This window comes from Lissotriton helveticus, chromosome 8, assembly GCF_964261635.1.
Source record: "Lissotriton helveticus chromosome 8, aLisHel1.1, whole genome shotgun sequence".
Lineage (NCBI taxonomy): Eukaryota > Metazoa > Chordata > Amphibia > Caudata > Salamandridae > Lissotriton > Lissotriton helveticus.
Genome location: NC_136069.1, coordinates 11,262,262 through 11,278,921, shown reverse-complemented (window position 1 = coordinate 11,278,921; position 16,660 = coordinate 11,262,262). Strand labels below are relative to the sequence as shown.

Here is a 16,660-nt window from a genome sequence, read left to right as displayed (position 1 = left end):
GGTAGAGCCGGGCAGCTCTTGGTAGGGACTGGCATCTCTGTGGTTGAGCCGGGCAGTTCTGGGGTAGAGCCTGGCAGTTCTGGGGTAGAGCCTGGCAGCTCTGAGGGAGAGCCTGGCAGCTCTGGGGCGGAGCCTGGTGTAGGAGGCCCTGGGGTAATGAGAGGCGGACACCACGTTGCTTGGAAGAGTATTTATTATCTCTATATCCCGGAGCGCCGGGAACAGCACCAGCTCAAAACAAGGCTGGAGTTACACTGGCCAACATGGCCACCCGCGCTCTCAGCGTTCCCTGCCATGACGCGGCAGGAACACTAGAACGCTACACTACATATCTCCCTCCTTTATCAACACTGCAATTATCAAAGAACTAAACTTACAGTGTCCAAGGATAGTTCTTACTCGTAGGTGTTTAAGTCTTCATCTCGAACTCTCGATACCTTTTGGGCAGCACCGCAGTCCTTCTTGTGCGGGTTTGTTTCACCAGGGTGCACGTCCTGGTATCTCTGCTGTTGCCGGGTGGAACATGGTTTGGTGTCTCTTGTGTTTGGCTCTCCTGTACCCATTCACCCGTTCTTTGGTCCTCCCGTTGAACGTGCGTACCCTTGTCTTCTGGATTCTTCAGTGTGTTGGTGGCAGTCGTGTCTTGTGTGTAGGTGCTCCTCGTGTCGCTACTAGGTGCTTCTATTTCTGTCATATTTTTTTCCCCATCCGGGTTCTCGTCGTCATCTCTATCTGGTTGCGTTTCTCTTATCCTGGTCCAATTCAAGACTTTGTTGCACCTTGACATTCTGTCCTGGGACCATATCTTTCCGTTGCTTAATAAGGCTGATCTTGTGTAGACTTCTTGTACTTGCAGGGGTGTGCTATACTTGCTGTCGCCTTTCCGTCTCATCTGAGCCAACTTCACTCTGAGCCACTCCCCCTTTTCCAGCGACGACTCTTTGACGTTGTGTCGTTTGTTGTAGTGGTCTGTGTAGATCTTCTGTACTTTTTCCAAGTTGCTACGCACCACCGCTGGTGACCAATTGCTCTGTACTGTTTGTTGTTTCCATGCCATGTTGTCTCTAGTAAATGGGTCATGTCCTCTAATTTTTTTGAACGGGCTATATCTAGTCTTGGTGGGGGTGATCTGGTACGCCCATTCCATACTCTTAAGTTCTGCCTCCCAATTCTTTCCGGCATTGATGGCTGCCTGTAGTGACCCCATGATCACCCGGTTAAATCTTTCCGCTAGGCCGTTCCCGGATGGATGATATACCGGGTGTGTTTAATCTGTATTCCGTTACGTTTCATGAAAGCGTTCCATTTGTCTGACGTAAATTGAGGTCCATTATCACATGTTATGACTCTCGGTATTCCTTCTCTCAGGAAAGTGGCTGTGAGGAATGTCAGTACAGTGTCGGTGTCCACGGTTTCGCACACCTCAACTTCCGGCCACTTTGAGTACCTGTCTACCAACACTATGGCGTATTTGGGTACACTCTGTGCATCTAAAATGGGGCCTAGGATGTCCACTGCCAATTCTTCCCATGGATTTACCAGATTGGCGAACTTCCCTAGTGGTGGTCTCAGAGTGGTCTTCGTCTTGTCTGCGTTGCAGCATTGTACACATTCCCTGACATGCTTCTCCACCTGACTGTCTAGCGCCGGACACCAGTATGCTTGCTTGGCCCTCTTCTTAGTTTTCACTATGCCAAGATGTCCTTCATGCAGTATTGAGAGTAATCGGTTTATCATTTGGCTTGGCGGAACTATCTTGTCTCCTCGTAGTATGAATACACCGTTGTCTCCGACTGACAGTTCTTCTCGAACTTCATATAATTTGCGGTGTTCTGCTCCCAAGTGTTTCTTCTCAGGCCATCCAGTGACTATGAACTGTTTAAGTGTTGTGAGACGTGCATCATTGTCGTATGCCTCTCTCCACTCTTGTGCACTTATGACTGCTTCCTGGTCTTCTGTGAAGGCTATGGTGTATGCATCCTCGCCCGTCTGCTTGGGCGTGTCCTCCATCGCTGCAGCCCTGCTGAGGTTCTCCGCGACCTTGTTTTTGGCACCCGGGATGTACTCAACATTGTACACATAGTCCAGCAACCGCAGCGTCATTTTTGCTATGCGAGGGGTAGCACTCGCATGTCCACTGGATGTGAGCACCTTCACTAACGGCTTGTGGTCTGTTTTGAGCTGGAGCCCCAGAGGAATTGGTGGAATCTTTCCATTGCCCAGATCGCCGCCAGTATCTCCTTTTCTATCACACTGAACTTTTCTTCGTTCGGGCTTAGGGATCTTGACGCGAAGTTGACTGTCAGCATTTCGCCTTCCTCGGACCTTTGCATAAGGACTGCTCCTAACCCTTTGTCACTCGCATCTGTGGTGAGGATGGACAAAGCTTGTTGGTCAAAGCCATGTAGAGGCACTGCTTCACAGATGTCCTCCTTTATTTGTCGAAATTCCTCTTGAGTTGCCTCCAACCATGCGAAGGAGGTCCTCTCCTTCAGTAGCTGATGCAGGTTGTGCATTTTGGTGGCAAAGTGAGGTACAAATTTGCTATAGAATTGCACCATTCCTAGGAAAGAGCGGACCTCCTCCTTGCTTCTAGGTGTGAGAGCATCCTTTATAGCTTTGGCATTCGTCTGTTTGGGTGCGACTCCTTTGTCACTGATCTTGTGGCCCAGGTACGTGACCGATGTTACTCCGAACTTGCACTTGTCCCATTCAGTTGTGATACCGTTTTGCGCCAGAATGTGCAGAACTTTGGTTAGCTTGGCGTCATGGTCTGATTTGGTTTTCCCCATGACTAGGATATCATCTTGGAAGTATTGTACCCCTTCTGTGTCCCTGAAAAGTTTAATCATTAACTTCTGGAACACCGCTGCGGCGGATGCTAGACCGAATGGCATCCGCCGGTAGCACCCAAACGTCGTGATGAACGAAGTTAGTTTCTTGCACGTGGGATGTAGTGCGATCTGGAGGTATGCTGAGGTCAGGTCTATGGTGTAGAACCATTTGATGCCCTTTATCTGGGGCAACATTTCATTTATCTGGGGCAACGGGAACTTATCTATGATGATGTTTTTGTTGAGCTCGCGCAGGTCTATGCATAAGCGTACCTTCTCATTGGGCTTCCGGACAACGACCAAGGGTGCCAGCCATTCCGCACTCTCGATGGGCTCTATTGCTCCATTGTCTTCCAAGCGCTGCAATTCTTGTTGTACTGCGTCCCGACAGTATGTTCTGCACTTTGTGGCTCACTGGTTTTGCCCCCTCCTTGAGGCACATTTTGTGAGTGAACTTTGTCAGCTTACCGATGGTGCCTCCGAAGACCTTCGGGAAACTCGTCTTCCACGTGTTGGCTTCGTCTGTTCGTGCGTGATCCGTCATCAGCAACTGCATCGTGCCTCCTGGGTTTAGTTGGATCCCTAATTCTCCTTGATCCACCCATCCCAGCACTGACGGTCCCTTCTTCGCCACATAGAGCTTCCCTTCAACAATACTTCCTTTGAATTCAAACTGTAGATGGTGGTACCCTACCATGGGAATGGGTTCTTCTGTGAAGGTGACCGGATGAAGAAGGTGCGTGCCTATGCTCCTCGCAAAGTCTATGTCCCAAATGCTGTGTTGTGTGATGGTGTAGGGAGACCCTGAGTCAACGACCATGGAGACTTGGATCCCACCTATGGAAAGGTCACACAGCAGTTTGAGTGTCCTGGAGCAGTCTATGCCTAGGACTAGGTCATCAATGCACAGCACACTGTCTTCCTCGTCTTTGCCTCTTCCTTCCTCTGTCTCTGAGTCTTGCGCCATGTACTTGACTGACATTTTTCGGGGTTTGCGCCTACAGACTTTCTCAAAGTGTCCCATTATTCCCCAGTATATGCATTTGGCTCTGAAGGCAGGGCATCGTTTGTTGTTGGGAGCGTGTGCCCAGCTTCCACACCTATAGCAACTCTTCTTGTCTTCTCCTTGGGGTCTCTGGTTCGTGGGCATTTTGTTCACCTATTTCTTGGGCTGTCTCGATCCTCCCGAGGGTGGCTGCCTCTGCTCCTGGGTACTGGCATCTGTGACTTTGCCCACTGTTGCACTGCTGGCACTGTCCTTTTTGGCAGCCTCCGCACACCTCTTCGAGAGTTCCGCTTTTTTTTGACCATAGCTACTATTTCTTTGAGAGGGACATCGCCGCTGATCCACAACTTCTCCTGTATGGATGTATTCACAGTGTGGATGATGATCTGGTCTCTTATGAACTCATCATGGAGTCCTCCAAATTTACATGTGACTGCCAATCTCTTCAGCGCTGCCACATAGTCATTCACTGACTCCCGCGCGTTTTGTTTCCGTTGAAAGAAATTGAAACAATCGATTGCGGTGTATACCACTGGTTGATAGTGGCAGCCCAGGTCTTCTATGGCATGTTGGAAGACATCGTCATCATCTTGGAGCCTTGTCCTCTTTACTAGGTTCAAGTACACCCTGATGTCTTCTGGGCCTAAATTGTATAGTAGGATCTTCTTTTTCCGCTTGCTCGGAAAGACTTCTCCCCCTTCGTCCTCCAGCGCCGACAGGTAGTTCAGGAAGTATTCTTTCCATTCTTCCCATTTCATGGTCGGTTCTCCCGGTTTCGGTAGGGAGGGAACCCGATTAGTGAGAGAAAAGGTTTGGGCGCACATGGCTGCTTGCCGATGCGGTGGGTCTTCGTCTGTCCTGGTCGGGGGGCTCCCCGGTGCACTCTGCTCACGCGGGCTCGTAGTCCTTGCATGCGGCGCGAGGTTCTCTCCTCCCCTGGCTTGTCCTTGGTGCGCCAGGTTCAGATGTCTCCCGGCTGCTTGACGTACCTCCTGCTGCTGGCACGTGGTGTGCGTGGCGTGGTAGCGTCTAGTGCTTTGGGGTACCCTGGGAGTGTCCTTGGGGTTTGCTGCTCATCGGTGACCTCCTATCCGTTTGGTTGCCTGGTGGTGGTGCTCCAATTGCTGCCACTTTGGAGTGTGTTCAGTTGAGGTGGTGCCTCGATCAGCTCTCTGTGTACCCCTGGTGTGTGGTGGGCAGCACCCTCTCTCACTGTGCTTCCGGTGTGCTTTCCTCTATTGCAGGGAAAGGCACCACTTCCCACATTGGGTAGTTGCTCCTGGTTGCTGGGGGGGGGGTGGCAGGCCTGTTGAGGGTATGTGGGGAAAGCACCTCCTGGACCCTCTACCTTCGCTCATAGGCTTTGGATATGTGTTCCTGCACTGACTGCCTTTGGGTACCCAACTCTGCTACGAGCGGGGGAGGGGCAGTGCTGCACTCACAGTTCAGCAGGAGACGCGCTCCTCGCGCTATGTGGGCTGGATGTACCGCCTCTCCCTGGTCCTTCACGTGCACAGGCATGCAGCTCGCCGCCGCTGTGTCGCTGCCCGTGGCTCGTCGGCGGGTGCATCCCATCCCCCTCCTCCCCCGCTGCCGTGCTCCAGATGTGGCCCCCGCGGTCCGCGCGTCATGGTTGCACCGTGTATCGGGGCAAAAATTGGGCATGTCCGCCTCCCCAGCCTCGTCGCCAATTTGTAGGAGGCCCTGGGTAATGAGAGGCGGACACAACGTTACTTGTAAGAGTATTTATTATCTCTATATCCCGGAGCGCCGGGAACTGCACCAGCTCAAAACAAGGCTGGAGTTACACTGGACAACATGGTCACCCGCGCTCCCAACGTTCCCTGACGCGGCAGGAACACTAGAACGCTACACTACACCTGGCAGCTCTGGGGCGGAGCCTGGCAACTCTGAGGTGGAGCCTGGCAGCTCTGAGGCCAGAGCCTGGCAGCTCTGGGGTGGAGCCTGGCAGCTCTGGGGTAGAGCCTGGCACCTCTGAATTGCTAGAAAAAGAGCAGTCAAGAACCATTTGCTACTAAAAGAGCCAAGTTTTAAGATTTCTTCAAAAGCTGAGATAGGACGGGTCAGACTATCCACTGGGATCCCCTGGGATCACACTATCCACCCCCTGGGACCAAACTATCCACCCCCTGGGATCAGACTATCCACCCTCTGGCATCAGACTATCCACCCCCTGGGATCAGACTATCCACCCCCTGGGACCAAACTATCCACCCCCTGGGATCAGACTATCCACCCTCTGGCATCAGACTATCCACCCCCTGGGATCAGACTATCCACCCCCTGGGATCACACTATCCACCCTCTGGGATCAGACTATCCACCCCCTGGGATCAGACTATCCACCCCCTGGGATCACACTATCCACCCTCTGGGATCACACTATCCACCCTCTGGGATCAGACTATCCACCTCCTGGGATCACACTATCCACCCTCTGGGATCACACTATCCACCCCATCTGAGATCAGAGTATCCACCCTCTGGGATCAGCCTATACCCCCACCTGGGATCAGTCTATCCACCCCCTGGGATCACACTATCCACCCCCTGGGATCAACTATCCACCCCCTGGGATCAGACTATCCACCCCATCTGAGATCAGAGTATCCACCCCCTGGGATCCGCCTATACCCCCACCTGGGATCAGACTATCCACCCCCTGGGATCAGACTATCCACCCCCTGGGATCAGACTATCCAGCCCCTGGGATCAGACTATCCACCCCCTGGGATCACACTATCCACCCCCTGGGATCAGACTATCCACCCCCTGGGATCACACTATCCACCCTCTGGGATCAGGCTATCCACCCCCTGGGATCACACTATCCACCCTCTGGGATCACACTATCCACCCTCTGGGATCAGACTATCCACCCCCTGGGATCACACTATCCACCCTCTGGGATCACACTATCCACCCCCTGGGATCAGACTATCCACCCCCTGGGATCACACTATCCACCCTCTGGGATCACACTATCCACCCTCTGGGATCAGACTATCCACCCCCTGGGATCACACTATCCACCCTCTGGGATCACACTATCCACCCCATCTGAGATCAGAGTATCCACCCTCTGGGATCAGCCTATACCCCCACCTGGGATCAGTCTATCCACCCCCTGGGATCAACTATCCACCCCCTGGAATCAGACTATCCACCCCAGCTGGGATCAGACTATCCACCCCCTGGGATCAGACTATCCACCCCCTGGGATCAGACTATCCACCCCCTGGGATCACACTATCCACCCCCTGGGATCAGAGTATCCACCCTCTAGGATCAGACGATCCACCCTCTGAGATCAGACTATCCACCCCCTGGGATCAGAGTATCCACCCTCTGGGATCAGAGTATCCACCCTCTGGGATCAGAGTATCCACCCTTTGGGATCAGAGTATGCACCCTCTAGGATGAGACGATCCACCCTCTAGGATGAGACTATCCACCCCCTGGGATCACACGATCCACCCATCCATCCATGCTTTGCACATATCCTCAAGGAGGTGTCACTTTTGGCACACAGCCCTATCTACAAATGTTGGTTCATAGCGCTTTGTGTCAAAAACCCTGGGTCTCGCACGGGAACGCCCATGCGCCTTTTATATGGCGCCTCCTTGATGCAAGGGAGCGCTACTTTAAGTTACTTTTAAGCAACTTTCCAGCGCTGGAAAGTAAAGCCCAGCTCAACACTTTGCACCAGTTTGTGTAACTTTTGGTGGTTTTGTACCACTGCAAAGTGTTGATAATTCTGGCCCTTTCTTTGTAATTTGGGGTCTGATGTTTGAAGAGTAAGTGTTCCCTGTGGAGCTGTGCAGGCCTCACTGCACGGGTGTGTGCAAGAAACACTGGTGTGTACAAGTAACACAGGTGTGTGCAAGAAACACTGGTGTGTGAAAGGAACACAGGTGTGTGCAAGAAGAAACACAATTGTGTGCAAGAAACACACGTGTGTACAAGTAAAACAGGTGTGTGCAAGAAACACTGGTGTGTGAAAGGAACACAGGTGTGTGCAAGAAACACAGACGTGTGCAAGGAACACAGGTGTGTGCAAGAAACACTGGTGTGTGAAAGGAACACAGGTGTGTGCAAGAAACACAGGCATGTGCAAGGAACACAGGTGTGTGCATGAAACATAATTGTGTGCAAGAAACACAAGTGTGTACAAGTAACACAGGTGTGTGCAAGAAACACTGGTGTGTAAAAGGAACACAGGTGTGTGCAAGAAACACAGGCGTGTGCAAGGAACACAGGTGTGTGCAAGAAACATAATTGTGTGCAAGAAACACAAGTGTGTACAAGTAACACAGGTGTGTGCAAGAAACACAGGTGTGTGAAAGGAACAAAGGTGTGTGGAAGAAACACAGGTGGGTGCAAGAAACACAGGTGTGTGCAAGAAACACAATTGTGTGCAAGAAACACAGGTGTGTGCAAGGAACACAAGTGTGTGCAAGAAACAGGTGTGTGCAAGGAACACAGGTGTGTGCAAGGAACACACAGTGTGTGCAAGAAACAAAGATATGTGCAAGGAACGCAGGTGCGTGCAAGGAACTCAGGTGTGTGCAAGGAACACATGCCGTTCACCCCACGGTGTGATTCACACTCTGCATCCCAGTGCAGCTGAAGACTGAATGTGGCCCCCCCCTTGTCTTCCAGTGCTGTGACCCCAGACGGCCCCCAGCTCCTGACGGTCAGTACAGGTTATCAGCCTCTCTGGTGTGTTTCTCATTGGCCACGCCCTCCTCTGCTTCTGTGTTTCAGATCCACGCTGCGCAAGCTGCGCCCGGAGGACATGTTCGAGACCTGGGTAAGGCGCCCCCCGCAGCCATGTGTGTGTAATACTCCATGTGTGGGGGCAGCGGAGCGTGTCTGTTGTGGCACAGATACAGCCCCGTGGCCATCAGGGAGGGAGGAAGGAAGGGGGGAGAGAAAGCAGGAGATAGAAAGAGAGGGAGTGAGTGAGTGTGCGGTGTGTGTATGTGTTTGTGCGCCCATGCATGCCCCTGAAGGAAGTGGCATGCTTAGGGTCACCCAGGTCACTCACGACCACCTCTCAGCCTTCCATACAAATGAAGAGTCAGTCAGACAGTAGAGAATACAAACCAATACTTGTTTATTCAGATACACTCGAGCGGAGCCTGGTCTGGCCAGTCTCTTAGGGGTGCTGCAGAGGGACTGACTTCAGCAAACGAAGCGATACATTTTGGACAATTAAAGAACCAATAAAGTCCCACCCATAATGGAATTTTCCAGGCAGATGCAGCTACACGAAGAAGTACAGAAGGATACGTTTCGATTCAATCTCCTGCTCAAGGTCGCTCCGCCCATGCCCACCCCTAGTCTAGTGGGAGAAGGCCTCTATCTAGTGGGAAAGGCGTGTGCTAACAAGAACAGTGTATTCATTAGCAAAGCACGGCCCAACCTTGGAGAAACAAAACGTACCAGAAGCCATTCCCCGGACAAGCAAAGATTAGTTTCGATCCTGGGTCAAAATGGCGGCCAAACATAAAATGGTGCCGCGAATGCTAACGTACATAGAATAGTGCGCAAGCAAACATAATAAAAAACATTTTCATTTCAACAACCCTATGTGTGTCTCTTAACATGACACTGCAGTATCAGCAAGGGTCTGACTCTAGGCAGGTGTAGAGTTTTTCCTCAGAGCTTTGTGCAGCTTCGAGGCTCTTCGGAGCACCTGTGTGTGTGCACAGGTGATGACTGGAGTGTGCACGAGTCCCACTGAGTGAGCAAAGGAGAACCTTACAAGTAAAGGGGGAGGCATTCTGTGTGTGAGGCAAGGATGCTACTATGGGTATAGTAAAACTACTGAATGTGCGTGAGAGAGCAGGTGTGTGTGTGTGTTAACTATGTGTGCGTTGACATCTTTTGTGTGTGTATTGAGTCTGCCCTGCCTCTGCTAGTAGAGGTATGAATTTCTATGCCAGGGACTCGAAGTGTTCATGTGAGATCTGTGAGATGAGTGTATAGGACGTGTCCCATATGCCTGTGTGCAAGGGACATGGGATGTGAGGACGGCCCAGTGGGGGCGAAGGAGTGTTGGCGTCCTTTCTTCCATATAGGTACTAGCCCGCTAGCCCTACCTTTCTTCCAGATACTAGCCCACTAGCCCTACCTTTCTTCCAGATATTAGCCCACTAGCCCTACCTTTCTTCCAGATACTAGCCCACTAGTCCTACCTTTCTTCCAGATACTAGCCCACTAGCCCTACCTTTCTTCCAGATACTAGCCCACTAGTCCTACCTTTCTTCAAGATACTAGCCCACTAGTCCTACCTTTCTTCCAGGTACTAGCCCGCTAGTCCTACCTTTCTTCCAGATACTAGCCCACTAGCCCTACCTTTCTCCCGGATACTAGCCCGCTAGTCCTACCTTTCTTCCAGATATTAGCCCGCTAGCCCTACCTTTCTTCCCGCTAGCCCTAACTTTCTTCCTTCTAGCCCTACCTTTCTTCCAGATACTAGCCCGCTAGCTCAACCTTTCTTCCCGCTAACCCTTCCTTTCTTTAAGATACTAGTCCGCTAGCCGTTCCTTTCTTCCCGCTAGCCTTACCTTTCACACATATAGATACTAGCCCGCTAGCCCTATCTTTCTTCCAGATACTAGCCCGCTAGTCCTTCCTTTGGTCCAGATACTAGCCCGCTAGCCATTCCTTTCTTCCAGATACTAGCCCACTTGTCCTACCTTTCTTCCAGATACTAGCCCGCTAGCCATTCCTTTCTTCCAGATATTAGCACACTAGTCCTTCCTTTCTTCCAGATACTAGCCCACTAGTCATACCTTTCTTCCAGATACTAGCCCGCTAGCCATTCCTTTCTTCCAGATACTAGCCCGCTAGTCCTACCTTTCTTCTAGGTACTAGCCCACTAGCTGTTCCTTTCTTCCAGATACTAGCCCGCTAGCCCTACCTTTCTTCCCGATACTAGCCTGCTAGCACTACCATTCTTTCCACTAGTCCTACCTTTTTTCCATATAGATACTAGCCCGCTAGCCGTTTCTTTCTTCCTGCTAGCCCTACCTTTCACCCATATAGATACCAGCCCGCTAGCCCTACCTTTCTTCCAGATAGTAGCCCACTAGTCCTACCTTTCTTCCAGATACTAGCCCACTAGCCATTCCTTTTTTCCAGATACTAACCCACTAGTCCTACCTTTCTTCGAGATACTAACCTGCTAGCCCTGCCTTTCTTACCGATACTAGCCCACTAGCCCTACCTTTCTTCCTGAGACTCGCCCGCTAATACTGTGTGTGAGGCAAGGATGTTACTATGGGTATAGTAAAACTACTGAATGTGCGTGAGAGAGCAGGTGTGTGTGTGTGTTGACTATGTGTGCGTTGACATCTTTTGTGTGTGTATTGAGTCTGCCCTGCCTCTGCTAGTAGAGGTATGAATTTCTATGCCAGGGACTCGAAGTGTTCATGTGAGATCTGTGAGATGAGTGTATAGGACGTGTCCCATATGCCTGTGTGCAAGGGACATGGGATGTGAGGACGGCCCAGTGGGGGCGAAGGAGTGTTGGCGTCCTTTCTTCCATAGAGGTACTAGCCCGCTAGCCCTACCTTTCTTCCAGATACTAGCCCACTAGCCCTACCTTTCTTCCAGATACTAGCCCACTAGCCCTACCTTTCTTCCAGATACTAGCCCACTAGTCCTACCTTTCTTCCAGATACTAGCCCACTAGTCCTACCTTTCTTCCAGGTACTAGCCCGTTAGCTGAACCTTTCTTCCATACAGGTAATAGCCCGCACCCCTACCTTTCTTCCAGATACTAGTCCACTAGTCCTACCTTTCTTCCAGATACTAGCTTGCTAGTCCTACCTTTCTTCCAGATACTAGTCCGCTAGTCCTACCTTTCTTCCAGACACTAGCCCGCTAACCCTACCTTTCTTCCCGCTAGCCCTACCTTTCTTCCCGCTAGCCCTACCTTTCATCCCGCTAGCCCTTCCTTTTTTCCAGGCACTAGCCAGCTAGCCATTGCTTTTTTTCCAGATACTCGCCTGCTAGTCCTACCTTTCTTTCAGATACTAGCCTGCTAGCCCTACCATTCTTTCCACTAGTCCTACCTTTTTTCCATATAGATACTAGCCCGCTAGCCGTTTCTTTCTTCCTGCTAGCCCTACCTTTCACCCATATAGATACCAGCCCGCTAGCCCTACCTTTCTTCCAGATAGTAGCCCACTAGTCCTACCTTTCTTCCAGATACTAGCCCACTAGCCATTCCTTTTTTCCAGATACTAACCCACTAGTCCTACCTTTCTTCGAGATACTAACCTGCTAGCCCTGCCTTTCTTACCGATACTAGCCCACTAGCCCTACCTTTCTTCCTGAGACTCGCCCGCTAATACTGTGTGTGAGGCAAGGATGTTACTATGGGTATAGTAAAACTACTGAATGTGCGTGAGAGAGCAGGTGTGTGTGTGTGTTAACTATGTGTGCGTTGACATCTTTTGTGTGTGTATTGAGTCTGCCCTGCCTCTGCTAGTAGAGGTATGAATTTCTATGCCAGGGACTCGAAGCGTTCATGTGAGATCTGTGAGATGAGTGTATAGGACGTGTCCCATATGCCTGTGTGCAAGGGACTTGGGATGTGAGGACGGCCCAGTGGGGGCGAAGGAGTGTTGGCGTTGTTTCTTCCATATAGGTACTAGCCCGCTAGCCCTACCTTTCTTCCAGATACTAGCCCACTAGCCCTACCTTTTTTCCAAATACTAGCCCACTAGCCCTACCTTTCTTCCAGATACTAGTCCACTAGTCCTACCTTTCTTCAAGATACTAGTCCACTAGTCCTACCTTTCTTCCAGATACTAGCCCGTTAGCTGAACCTTTCTGCCATACAGGTAATAGCCCGCACCCCTACCTTTCTTCCAGATACTAGTCCACTAGTCCTACCTTTCTTCCAGATACTAGCTTGCTAGTTCTACCTTTCTTCCAGATACTAGTCCGCTAGTCCTACCTTTCTTCCAGACACTAGCCCGCTAACCCTACCTTTCTTCCCGCTAGCCCTACCTTTCTTCCCGCTAGCCCTACCTTTCATCCCGCTAGCCCTTCCTTTTTTCCAGGCACTAGCCAGCTAGCCATTCCTTTTTTTCCAGATACTAGCCTGCTAGTCCTACCTTTCTTTCAGCTACTAGCCTGCTAGCCATTACTTTCTTCCCAATACTAGCTCGCTAACCCTACCTTTCTTTCAGGTACCAGCCCACTAGTCCCACCTTTCTTCCAGATACTAGCCTGCTAGTCCTACCTTTCTTCCCAATACTAGCCCGCTAACCCAACCTTTCTACCCGCTAGCCCTACCTTTCTCCCGGATACTAGCCCGCTAGTCCTACCTTTCTTCCAGATACTAGCCCGCTAGCCATTCCTTTCTTCCCAATACTAGCCCGCTAGCCGTACCTTTCTTCCAGATACTAGCCCGCTAGTCCTACCTTTCTTCCAGATATTAGCCCGCTAGCCCTACCTTTCTTCCCGCTAGTCCTAACTTTCTTCCTTCTAGCCCTACCTTTCTTCCAGATACTAGCCCGCTAGCTCAACCTTTCTTCCCGCTAGCCCTATCTTTCTTCCAGATACTAGCCCGCTAGTCCTTCCTTTCGTCCAGATACTAGCCCGCTAGCCATTCCTTTCTTCCAGATACTAGCCCACTTGTCCTACCTTTCTTCCAGATACTAGCCCGCTAGCCATTCCTTTCTTCCAGATATTAGCACACTAGTCCTTCCTTTCTTCCAGATACTAGCCCACTAGTCATACCTTTCTTCCAGATACTAGCCCGCTAGCCATTCCTTTCTTCCAGATACTAGCCCGCTAGTCCTACCTTTCTTCTAGGTACTAGCCCACTAGCCGTTCCTTTCTTCCAGATACTAGCCCGCTAGCCCTACCTTTCTTCCCGATACTAGCCTGCTAGCCCTACCATTCTTTCCACTAGTCCTACCTTTTTTCCATATAGATACTAGCCCGCTAGCCTTTTCTTTCTTCCTGCTAGCCCTACCTTTCACCCATATAGATACCAGCCCGCTAGCCCTACCTTTCTTCCAGATAGTAGCCCACTAGTCCTACCTTTCTTCCAGATACTAGCCCACTAGCCATTCCTTTTTTCCAGATACTAACCCACTAGTCCTACCTTTCTTCGAGATACTAACCTGCTAGCCCTGCCTTTCTTACCGATACTAGCCCACTAGCCCTACCTTTCTTCCTGAGACTCGCCCGCTAATACTGTGTGTGAGGCAAGGATGTTACTATGGGTATAGTAAAACTACTGAATGTGCGTGAGAGAGCAGGTGTGTGTGTGTGTTAACTATGTGTGCGTTGACATCTTTTGTGTGTGTATTGAGTCTGCCCTGCCTCTGCTAGTAGAGGTATGAATTTCTATGCCAGGGACTCGAAGCGTTCATGTGAGATCTGTGAGATGAGTGTATAGGACGTGTCCCATATGCCTGTGTGCAAGGGACATGGGATGTGAGGACGGCCCAGTGGGGGCGAAGGAGTGTTGGCGTCCTTTCTTCCATATAGGTACTAGCCCGCTAGCCCTACCTTTCTTCCAGATACTAGCCCACTAGCCCTACCTTTTTTCCAAATACTAGCCCACTAGCCCTACCTTTCTTCCAGATACTAGTCCACTAGTCCTACCTTTCTTCAAGATACTAGTCCACTAGTCCTACCTTTCTTCCAGATACTAGCCCACTAGTCCTACCTTTCTTCCAGATACTAGCCCGTTAGCTGAACCTTTCTGCCATACAGGTAATAGCCCGCACCCCTACCTTTCTTCCAGATACTAGTCCACTAGTCCTACCTTTCTTCCAGATACTAGCTTGCTAGTTCTACCTTTCTTCCAGATACTAGTCCGCTAGTCCTACCTTTCTTCCAGACACTAGCCCGCTAACCCTACCTTTCTTCCCGCTAGCCCTACCTTTCTTCCCGCTAGCCCTACCTTTCATCCCGCTAGCCCTTCCTTTTTTCCAGGCACTAGCCAGCTAGCCATTCCTTTTTTTCCAGATACTAGCCTGCTAGTCCTACCTTTCTTTCAGCTACTAGCCTGCTAGCCATTACTTTCTTCCCAATACTAGCTCGCTAACCCTACCTTTCTTTCAGGTACCAGCCCACTAGTCCCACCTTTCTTCCAGATATTAGCCTGCTAGTCCTACCTTTCTTCCCAATACTAGCCCGCTAACCCAACCTTTCTACCCGCTAGCCCTACCTTTCTCCCGGATACTAGCCCGCTAGTCCTACCTTTCTTCCAGATACTAGCCCGCTAGCCATTCCTTTCTTCCCAATACTAGCCCACTAGCCCTACCTTTCTTCCAGATACTAGCCCACTAGTCCTACCTTTCTTCCAGATACTAGCCCACTAGTCCTACCTTTCTTCCAGGTACTAGCCCGTTAGCTGAACCTTTCTTCCATACAGGTAATAGCCCGCACCCCTACCTTTCTTCCAGATACTAGTCCACTAGTCCTACCTTTCTTCCAGATACTAGCTTGCTAGTCCTACCTTTCTTCCAGATACTAGTCCGCTAGTCCTACCTTTCTTCCAGACACTAGCCCGCTAACCCTACCTTTCTTCCCGCTAGCCCTACCTTTCTTCCCGCTAGCCCTACCTTTCATCCCGCTAGCCCTTCCTTTTTTCCAGGCACTAGCCAGCTAGCCATTGCTTTTTTTCCAGATACTCGCCTGCTAGTCCTACCTTTCTTTCAGATACTAGCCTGCTAGCCATTACTTTCTTCCCAATACTAGCTCGCTAACCCTACCTTTCTTTCAGGTACCAGCCCACTAGCTCCACCTTTCTTCCAGACACTAGCCTGCTAGTCCTACCTTTCTTCCCAATACTAGCGCGCTAACCCAACCTTTCTACCCGCTAGCCCTACCTTTCTCCCGGATACTAGCCCGCTAGTCCTACCTTTCTTCCAGATACTAGCCCGCTAGCCATTCCTTTCTTCCCGCTAGCCCTAACTTTCTTCCTTCTAGCCTTACCTTTCTTCCAGATACTAGCCCGCTAGCTCAACCTTTCTTCCCGCTAACCCTTCCTTTCTTCAAGATACTAGTCCGCTAGCCGTTCCTTTCTTCCCGCTAGCCTTACCTTTCACACATATAGATACTAGCCCGCTAGCCCTATCTTTCTTCCAGATACTAGCCCGCCAGTCCTTCCTTTCATCCAGATACTAGCCCGCTAGTCGTACCTTTCTTCCAGATACTAGCCCGCTAGTCCTACCTTTCTTCCAGATATTAGCCCGCTAGCCCTACCTTTCATCCCGCTAGCCCTAACTTTCTTCGTTCTAGCCCTACCTTTCTTCCAGATACTAGCCCGCTAGCTCAACCTTTCTTCCCGCTAACCATTCCTTTCTTCAAGATACTAGTCCGCTAGCCGTTCCTTTCTTCCCGCTAGCCTTACCTTTCACACATATAGATACTAGCCCGCTAGCCCTATCTTTCGTCCAGATACTAGCCCGCTAGCCATTCCTTTCTTCCAGATACTAGCCCACTTGTCCTACCTTTCTTCCAGATACTAGCCCGCTAGCCATTCCTTTCTTCCAGATATTAGCGCACTAGTCCTTCCTTTCTTCCAGATACTAGCCCACTAGTCCTACCTTTCTTCCAGATACTAGCCCGCTAGCCATTCCTTTCCTCCAGATACTAGCCCGCTAGTCATACCTTTCTTCCAGATACTAGCCCGCTAGCCATTCCTTTCTTCCAGATACTAGCCCGCTAGTCCTACCTTTCTTCTAGGTACTAGCCCACTAGCCGTTCCTTTCTTCCAGATACTAGCCCGCTAACCCAACCTTTCTACCCGCTA

At 50.7% G+C, this 16,660-nt stretch overlaps 1 protein-coding gene across 1 annotated transcript in view; it reads left to right on the top strand.

Annotated features, from left to right (window-relative positions):
* Positions 1–16,660, top strand: part of CASQ2 (calsequestrin 2) — a 247,467-nt gene that overhangs the window by 170,600 nt on the left and 60,207 nt on the right. The window contains exon 7 of the mRNA XM_078656366.1: positions 8,629–8,674. Within this exon, the coding sequence (XP_078512492.1) occupies positions 8,629–8,674 (46 nt within the window). The remainder of the gene's footprint in view (positions 1–8,628; positions 8,675–16,660) is intronic.